The sequence below is a fragment of the Panthera uncia genome (genome assembly GCF_023721935.1).
Source record: "Panthera uncia isolate 11264 chromosome A3 unlocalized genomic scaffold, Puncia_PCG_1.0 HiC_scaffold_11, whole genome shotgun sequence".
Taxonomy (NCBI): Eukaryota; Metazoa; Chordata; class Mammalia; order Carnivora; family Felidae; genus Panthera; species Panthera uncia.
The window spans coordinates 63517788-63527362 of record NW_026057578.1 but is presented as its reverse complement, the minus strand read 5'-3'; the positions used below and the strand labels follow the sequence as shown (position 1 = coordinate 63527362).

The window sequence follows — 9575 nt, the reverse complement described above, 5'->3', positions numbered from 1 at the left end:
ATTTAGAAGAGTATTAGGGAATGTAACACAAACCATTGCTGTTACCAAAACTTTATTCTGTGGGTAGAAGGAACTGGGCTACAAGTTGTTGGCAAAGTAGGTCTGTGTCCTTTTAATTATTGTTGTTATTTTACTTTTCATTGTCTCATTTCCTTTGCTTCTCCCCTTTTTTGTTATTGTTCTTTCTTAAAACTTTTAATAATTAGTATTGCATTATTGAACACTTACTATTACTGACAAATATTAGAATAGTATATCTTCTAAGTTGGTAATTCCGATTCTGGGTTCTTTGGGTTTTGTTTTGCTTTGTTTTGTTTTTGTTTTTTTAGAGAGAGAGAGAGAGAGCTGGAGAGGGGCAGAGGGAGAGGGAGAGAGAGAATCTTAAGCAGGCTTCTCACCCAACGTGGAGCCTGACGTGGGGGCTCGATCTCACAACCATGAGATCATGACCTGAGCCTAAATCAGAGTCAGACACTTAACTGACTGAGCCACCCAAGCTGCCCCTGACTTCTGTTATTGGGTGGATAATAAAGGAATAAAATATTTTGCAGTAAGTTTCATTCTAAAAAGTCTGTGCTCTAGCAATCTGAACTCATATTTACTAGTGGATAAACTCCCATAGATAAACTAGAAAAGGTGAAAAGATGAGTTAATGAAGCAAACTTTTCCCTTTGTAAGAAAATTCTACACAGTTCTCTGTGCAACTCTCAAATTTATATCTGAATAGCATTATGTTTGAAAAAGAATAAACAAATGCAGATAATTGGTTTATTATATGAGTAAGTACACATTGAGTCAATGAATGAATGATTTTGGAGTTAAATGTAAGAATCAGAAGAAGCATACTTTTTGATGTATGGGGGTAGGGGACTCGGCAGATAGGTTGACATCATGTTCTTTAAATCAACACATTTCAAAATGTTGACCAAAGGACATTTTCACTGTAAAATCAGGTCATTATTATTTTTGTGTCTTATCAGTAGTGAACGTGGAATGTTTCCAGTACTGCTGCAGACGACAGTTTCCTCTGCAGTTAATGCTCCTCTCTTTGGGCCGGATTTTCTTGTCTTGGAGTCAGGAGGCCCTGTCCTTTTGCTTAGTCTGACATCACGTAGGCTCCAGGCCTTGTGGTTGCTCCTGTGGCAGCTTTTTCTTGAGCTCCCTTTGTGGTACCATGCAGTACTTGTGACAACTTCATGTTGATCTCAAACGTAGATGGGGAAAAAGAAATAAAGAAGGGATTTTTAAAAGAGAAAGCAGAAGGTGAAGGGAAGGGAGAGAGAGAATAAAAGGGATGCTTACTGTGGAGAGTAGTGGAGATGATCACTTCTGCTGAAGCCATTCTTGGTCAGGAGTAGCTTCTACCTCACTTGAGGGACCCAGCCTACAAATGGGAGACTAGGGGCACCTGGGTGGCTTAGTCAGTTGGACGTCTGACTGTGGCTCAGGTCATAATCTCACATTCATAAGTTTGAGCCTGTGTCGGCTCTGAGCTGACAGCTCAGCCTGGAGCCTTCTTCAGATTCTGTATCTCCCTCTCTGTCCCCTTCCCTCACTGGTGCTCTGTCTTTGTCTCTCTCAAAAAATAAATAAACATTAAAAAAAGACAAACCAAATGGGAGACAAGCTCTGCATCCTTTTTGTCTTTCAGTTTGTTAATTTGCTTTCCCCTATAATAGCATTTGAAGATACCAGTGATTTTTGGCATCTCTGGCATTGAATGTCCTACTGCCAGTAGTACCAGGGATTTCAACGTAATATTTTGACACAGTGGTCCACTGTAGAGACATAGCATCCTTGTGAACATAGACCTCTGATACTAAATAGCATCAAAACTAACCGTTGGTTTGTTTAGAGCCTGGAAGGATAGGTAGCTGGTGCTCTGAGGAAGCTCAAACTCCAAATTAAAGTTCTGCTCCATAGTTGCTAATTTGGGTCTTCCTTTTTTTTTTTTCCTCTGTGGCTGCAAAGTGTTCTTTTTATCTATGTATGGAGCACTGAAGGAAAGGTAGCCGAGGGAATTCTGTACTGTTGAAATCTTGTTGTGTGGGTAAGGTATGATAGGATGTCCATCTGGGAGTACATACCCACCTTTGGTAGACATTTTAAGTTCTCCCGGGATTATGATGGGTCCTCTGTGTGATTACTGTACCTTTGCCAGGCTTATTCTCTTTGGAAAATGCTCAGATTTTGAAAGAAGGCTTGGAATTATGTTTTTTTCTTTTCTTTCTCTCTTTTTTAAAACTAGCAATTGAATTGTTTCTAACGAGTCATCCACCAGATGGTGCTAGTGTTACATATCTGAAGGTGAACTTCTTTGGCGCTATTGAAATCTTGAGCTTGTGTGTTTTCTTTTTCTCTTTCACCATATTGTTTTTAGTGGTTTTTGTTTGTTTTTTTTTTCCACGCACCCTGCTTTCCTGGCACACTAGCGTGTCACCTTGCTTCTGGTACGCTGTGGGTAGTGAACTGATTGTTCCTTGGTGATCATGAAGGATAACTTGGGAAGTGGATTCAGAGGCCAAGGACTGAGTAAAACTTAAGGATATATGAAATATGTAATTTCTTGTAAAACTTTTCATCATACATTTGTTTCTTATCTAGCCTGTGTGTATAAATTGAGAACTTGTTCTTTCTGCTCCAGCTTTCTTTTGTTATGGCAATGTCATAAAACTTATTGTTTGAGATCTAGAAGCCACGTGTTGAAGTTATTTGTAACAAATGATATGTTTACCCATATTAAATTCAAAATAACTTTAATAACTGTACAAGAAAGTTTGGTAGAATAAAAGAGAATGTTGGGTGCTATGTGACACCATCTTTTGTGGCAATTAGGAATTGTTATTTTAAACTTAAATTTTAAACTTTTTCTGTTTACAAATATTACATGGCTATTGAAGAAAAATTTAAAAAAAAACAAGAATGCAATTAAAGGAGTAACTCATTTAAGCACTTTTAACATCACATAAATCTTTTTTTCTTTTTATGTAAAAATTTACGTAAATTTGAAAATATTAGATTGGTCTTATCATAGTCCTTTTTTTTTTTTTTTTTTAAGTTTATGTATTTATTTTGAGAGAGAGAGAGCATGAGCTGGGAAGGGGCAAAGAGAGAGGTAGAGAGAATCCCAACTAGGCAGAGCCTGTTGCAGGGTCTCAACCTCACAAACTGCCAGATCATGATCTGAGCCAAAATCGAGTCAGAAGCTCAATTGACTGAGCCACCCAAATACCCCTCATGTTTTAGTCTTATAACCATTTTTTTTTTTCACTTAGTTTTTGGCAACTAATTTTTAGTGACAGTATAGCTTTTCATTTAATGAACCCTCTAATGATAGGGGTTTTGGTTTTCAGTTTCTTTCCATTAAAGCTATGCTCTGACAAATAGCACTTGTTCATTTTTTGTGTATTTTTAAATATCTTTTGTATAAATTCTTAAAAATATAATAACTGATTCAGAAAGGATGCATATTTTTTTAACTTCTGATTTATATTTTCAGGATACCATCCAGAAGAGTTCTACAGCTTAAACCTCTTTAACAGTTTATGATTTTGCTTGTTTCCTTTACTTCCTTATCATCACCAGGTTACCCTAGTTTTTAAAGTGACTAGACATTGCTCATTTGAAACTCCCTGAAATGACAGTTCATCACTAAATATAGGAACTTAAAATTGCTTTGATATTGTCCTAGAAATAAACTTTGTACTTTAACCATTAAATCCTAGAGTGCCTTGTGTTCACGGGGTTTTGGTTTGGGCCTTGTTTCCTATCCCTAAAGGACAACAGCCGTCCTTTCATACTTTAGAACAGGTTATCTTGTGTGCAGAGCACAGAATCCAGGTCTGTGTTGCCTAACTTTTTTAGTACTGTGTATTACTTGTTGCGGAGCTTAGCTCAAAGCATTTACTCTCTCTCCATATGAATGTTTCTCAGTCTGAAAATTTGGAAGAAGAGTTTTTAGATCAATTATTTTTAAAAACTGTAGTGAAATAAGCTGTGCATTTAACCTAGTAGTTAGTGTGTATTATTATTATTTTTTTGTTGGGCAGAAGGAAGATATGAAAACTGTTAGCTAACAGTAAGGTTTGAGGAATTCCAATGTACTTTTGAAAAGAATTAAAAACACATCAGTTTTTGTTAATTTAAGCAATATATCCTGGCTGATTTTGATATCTTCCTAAATAACTGCATTTTCATTTAAGTAGATTACCTTTGAATTAAATTATCCTGTTAACATGAGGAGGCATGTGATTTAAAATAAGAGAAAACAAAGCTATTTTCATATTTGGGAAATGGGGAGAAGAGAGGAGACATCATGTAACCTTGTAAATGAATGTGAAAACTATTAGCCTAATAACTTAAAAAAACAAATGGCTAGTTCCCCTGTCTCATGAAAGGAATCCCCACCCCCATCTCAATTTCGTAAAAGAAAATTGCCATTTTCTTATTGTCAGAATGAATAGTCACTCTAAGAAAACTACTTGAGAACTGGGTTTTAAAAGATTCATCAACATACAATCTCTTTTGGCAGAAGATACTTACAAATTCTGTAGTTTAAGCCTAGCTTTAAAAAAAATAAAATTATATTGATAAATGGTCAGATTTAAGTAATATTGAATTTTACTTGAGATAACAAAATTTAGCATTTTTAACTTAAAGAGTTTTTATTAAAATTTTAAAAAATGAATTTAAGAGTAAATGCATCTGTGTTGTGGGCATTTCAGTTTTTAGTTTTGAGTGTATGGTTTGTATATTTTTAAATAAAAGAGACCCTAAAATCATGCTGAGTTTGATTAGGTGTTTTTAAAAATGCCTATTTAATTACAGAGCATTATTACAGTAACATATATATCTGGTAAAATGTGAGTCCAGTGTGGTAGCTCCTGAAATGTACTTTCATATTTTTAACACTTGAGATATTTGCTATATATATATATGTGTATATATATATATATATATATATATATATATATATTTATTTAGGTATTTACATGTACCAGCAATTTCATTGAAGGAACTTCAGAGCACTGTAATAATATTGAAACCTTAGTTCATTTACAGTTCTCTCATTTAAATTCCCCCCAAATAATAAGTTCTGCTCAAAGTCTTGTCTGCTTTATGGCAAAATAAAGAAAGTAATCAAATTGCTAAGATTATGAGTCCAGTTTCTTTACACCTGAGAGAAATTTGTTTTATGGAATATAATATTTATTAAATCAGGAGCTGTCTGAATTTTATGTAAAGTTCCTTTTTGCTTTTTTCAAAATATATTAGAGATAATTGGAGTCCTTTTCCAATAATTTATTGGGAAACTTGGAATACACAGAAAGTGGCTTATAAAATCTAGCATGCTCTCTGAATGTCTATCCTTGAAATCCAAATAGGAGTGAACAGAATGGGGGTGGGGTCATTATAACTTTTGTTCTTCTCAGCTTCTCCTGGAAAAAATCATCACCACTCCCAGCTTGATTTGTTTCATTTAATTCTTGCCACATACACTTCTTAGGTCCTTCAATGTTTTATATTGAAGAAGTCAGTGTTGAGGTTTTTCTGTTCATTTAGATTATTGGAGCATTCTGATCTGTGCTTAGTACTGAACTGTTTATTGGACCCATGCTATGTAATAACTAAAGCATATGAAATTTACTACATTTTGTATTGATTTAATATTAATGTTAATCTAAAATCTTTTGGTGCAGTGTGTCACATCTGTTTTGTATTCCTCTGTTTAAAAGAAGTGGCAGTGTGGTATTTGGAGGAATATTTATTATCTGAGTGTTTTTCTTTGCAACAGTTTCCCTCAGTCTACTGAGAATTATACCTTCCAAGAGACAGTGAATCACCCAGAAAATTCTCAGGTACCAAGTTGCTAAAGGCCACACTTAATTGGAATTTGTATTTACCACTTCAGTCTCCTTTACTTAATAGTGGTAATTTTGGAGCCTTCTTGAAATGATAGAAAATAAATTTGTGGTGAAATTTTAAAAAGTATTCTTTTTCCTTAATAATAGGTCCAGCCTGCACTTCATGGATGCTCTAGGTTTTTTTAGGAAAAACAAAACAAAACAAAACTTTGTTAGACTGTTGATTTGTGTTTGAAACCAGATTTTCCATGACTAGCGACTGAATATTCTTATACTGTGATGGTGCTTCCTAACCTCTTTTGGGGTTGTGGATTTCTTTAAGTAATCAGTGAAAACTATAATCCCTTTTCTTAGAAAAAATGGATAAACACAAATATTTTGTATACAGTTTTTATTAATCCTGTTTTTCCTTGCCTAGAAGACCAAGGGCCCCAGGTAAGGAAGTACCACTATGATGGAACTGAAAAATCCCTTCTAGTATGTTGGTTTTAACATCCTATTATGCCACACTAAGAGTTTTCTTCACTTCAAGCTTTATTTGACATTACATTTTCTCCTTGATCATTACATAGTAGAAGATAAGCAGAATCGTAACTCTTATATTGAAGAAAAAGCACAATTACCTTTTTATTTTAAAGTCCATCTCTGAAATCATAGAACATATTTGACCTTCTCCATGCTTTAGGTTCTATGTTAGACACAGAAAACAAAACCCATTTTACCTTTTGGTTGGAAGTGAAGGCATTGAAAGAGAGAAATGTGCTCCTATGGATCCATTATTTAAGAAAATGGTTCTTCTTTAAAAAGATATTATTACATGTATTGTTTAGTACAAAAATATGGGTTTTCATTTTAATGAGGGGTTGTAAAACTATTCAGAAGTTATTTGTGCTTCTTTCTGCTGGTTAAGAGCTCATTCCTGGGTTTCAAGCAGATTAGGGTTCAAATCTTCCTCAGTAGTTTACCTTCCAAACGACCTTGGGCATATTACTTATCTGTTAAAGCAAATTTTGTAATACGCACTCAGTTACCTCCTTTTGTATCCTGATGGTAGTATTGATGAGGAACAGGATAAACAGCCTTGCTTTTCAATTGCAGCGTGTTCATTTTTCCTATTATGAAATTTAGGACAATAGACTTGGTTGCAAAAAAATATAAATCTTCATATTCCCCAAAATAATCTTCTCAAATCTTGGTGGTTTTTAATTGTTGTCAAAGTTCAGTCAAGAGTTCTTGAAACACAAGGGGTAGCAAACTAACTTTTTCACACTTTTATTTATCAGTGTTCAGCTCTTAAAAGGGGGCAATATGTTAAAAGGTATCCACTAAACTTGTCTCATAATTGAAGTAAATATTGAGGAACAGAGAAGGGAAGAAGTTTCTAATAGTGGATTAAAAATTAAGTGCTAATATGCTTCTGCTTTTGAGTCTTAATGCCTAGATGGCATGGCAGAGAGGTATAGGTCTTGTATATTCTAAGGGTAGATGTTGTTTCTTTGCGTGTTTTGTCATAAAAAAATGCCTCTAATTTTAAAAATGTTGAATGAACTGTAGTGATGTCAACCGCCATAAACAGGTCAGCTGCAGAAGAGTGGTGTATGAAGTGTTTGGAGGCAAAGAAGAAAGGAAGAGGATGATGTATGGGATGCTTTGATTAAATAGATGCTGAAATGAAATGGTTTGACCAACTGCCTGAAGTCAAAGGCTTCAAGTTTACTGAAGGATGATTTTAGATTCTCCTGAAAAGATGTGGGATAATATCCCATCTGATCCCCTTCCTGTTCACATTGTGGTTGTTCATTATAATTGAGTAATAATAATGGAAGTGTCTATGGCAGTGGTTTTTGTATATATCCATATATGTACATATCCACACACATGTGTATGTGCTTTCCATGATGCTTTAGAATGGTTAACTCAGTTGGGAGTCATTAAGTATCAGTCAACAGTGGATTATAAAGAGAATTTCAGTGTATTCTGGAAATTTGAAGTTGGCATCAGGGGAGAGTATCCATTGTGTTTTTCTATAATCTATTTGATTACTATGGACAGGAAACAACTGAATGAATTCATTATGTATTTAAACCTGTGTATTTCTGGGGCACCTGGGTTACTCAGTTAAGCATCTAACTCTTGCTTTTTGACTCAGCTCACCATCTCATGGTTTGTGGATTCGAGCCCTGCATTGGGCTCTGCGCTGATAGCTTGGCACCTGCTTTGGATTCTCTCTTTCCCCTTCTCTCTGCCTTTCCCCTGCTCGCTCACTCTCTCTCTGTCTCTCTCTCTCTCTCAAAAAATAAATAAACCTAAAAAATAATAAACCTCTGTATTTCCTCTGTGCAGAACACAAACATTACTTGATCACTTTATGTTTATGAAAAATTAAATGCTATAGGTACCACTGAAATAAAAAGAGAACAGGTGTTTTGTTTTGTTTTTTTTTCTTATAATACCCAGTCTTACTCATTTATTTTCTTCGACCAGGCAGAAAGTTTGGAAAATTATATTCCCCCTTTTGTTTCTTCTCAGTATCGTCAGTGAAGCAGGGGCATCAATCTACAGTGTCAGCCCTGAAGCTAACAAAGAGATGCCGGGGCTGGACCCTAATTTGAGAAGTGCAGGTAAGAAACTACGAACCATCACAAAAGCATGTGATTGTGATACTTTGGACTTATGTTTTAAGCAAGCAAAATATTTACCCAAAATCATTTAGAAGATATATACGTAAGAATTGGCATGTTAGGAAGAAAGTGGTTGATTAGGATAATTAGAATTATGGAACAGAAGAGGAAGAATACTAGAAATTAGCCCAAAATCCCTTTAGTAAAATTAAATGCTTGAAAGTTAATAATAAAATTAATAAGATACTCTAAGATCTCATATTATTACTATAAAATATTATTTATTATAGCTTTTTATTGGCAAAATTAATATATTAACCTAAATATATTTATATTGCAAATTAAACACGCATAGTTTATTGCTAAATATTTGTCAGATGACCAGTTTCTCTTGTCTTGCTAATGCGGTTTCATTTAATGTTTAAAACAGCCTGCTTTGAGTTTAGTCACATTAAGTTGCTTTGGTTTCTGTTTTGTGGAATAGTTAAAATCTTGTGTGTGAAGAAATTAAGATAGTTTGATATGTCCTGTGAAAATAATTTGTATTATAAGGAAAATGTTAACTCTGGTCAGAACATTTTTCTGTGTAATAGCTGGAAATTTAGACTTTGTTAGAAAGGGACTTTTGAAAAAAATTTTAACTTAAAATTTCATTGGCTATTCTTCAAGTTTCATTGGCTATTCTTGAAATATGTACCTGGAGATACATATTTGAAATTTTTTGCATTAATCTGAGGCTAAAAGCCTACTTACATCCAAAAGAGCTTGTAGTTTCCCTTTGATTGTTTGCTCCATGATACAGTCCCCTGTCTAACATGGTCATCTTCTCAAACTCAGATCCCAGCTCAAAATTTTGATCCTTCTGTGAAACTTCTCCCTGTCACAGCAGTTCAGTGTGGGCTTTGTCTCCTTGCCATGTGCTCGGTCAGAGGAGGAGATATAGTAGTCATATTGGGAACTGCTAATACTAATCTTTTTTAAGCACTTAATATATGTGAAACATTGTGGTAAATGCATTACCCGGATTATTTTGTCTTAGTCTCATAATTGCCCTTTGAGACATTTATTATTCCCACTTTACAGATGAGGA

General features: G+C 34.5%; 1 protein-coding gene across 2 annotated transcripts in view; it reads left to right on the top strand.

Moving 5' to 3' along the window:
* The window catches only part of SRBD1 (S1 RNA binding domain 1), a 198482-nt gene that overhangs the window by 97075 nt on the left and 91832 nt on the right, over positions 1-9575 (top strand). For both annotated transcript variants that reach the window (XM_049651442.1, XM_049651441.1), the window contains exon 15: positions 8394-8485. In XM_049651442.1, the coding sequence (XP_049507399.1) occupies positions 8394-8485 (92 nt within the window). The remainder of the gene's footprint in view (positions 1-8393; positions 8486-9575) is intronic.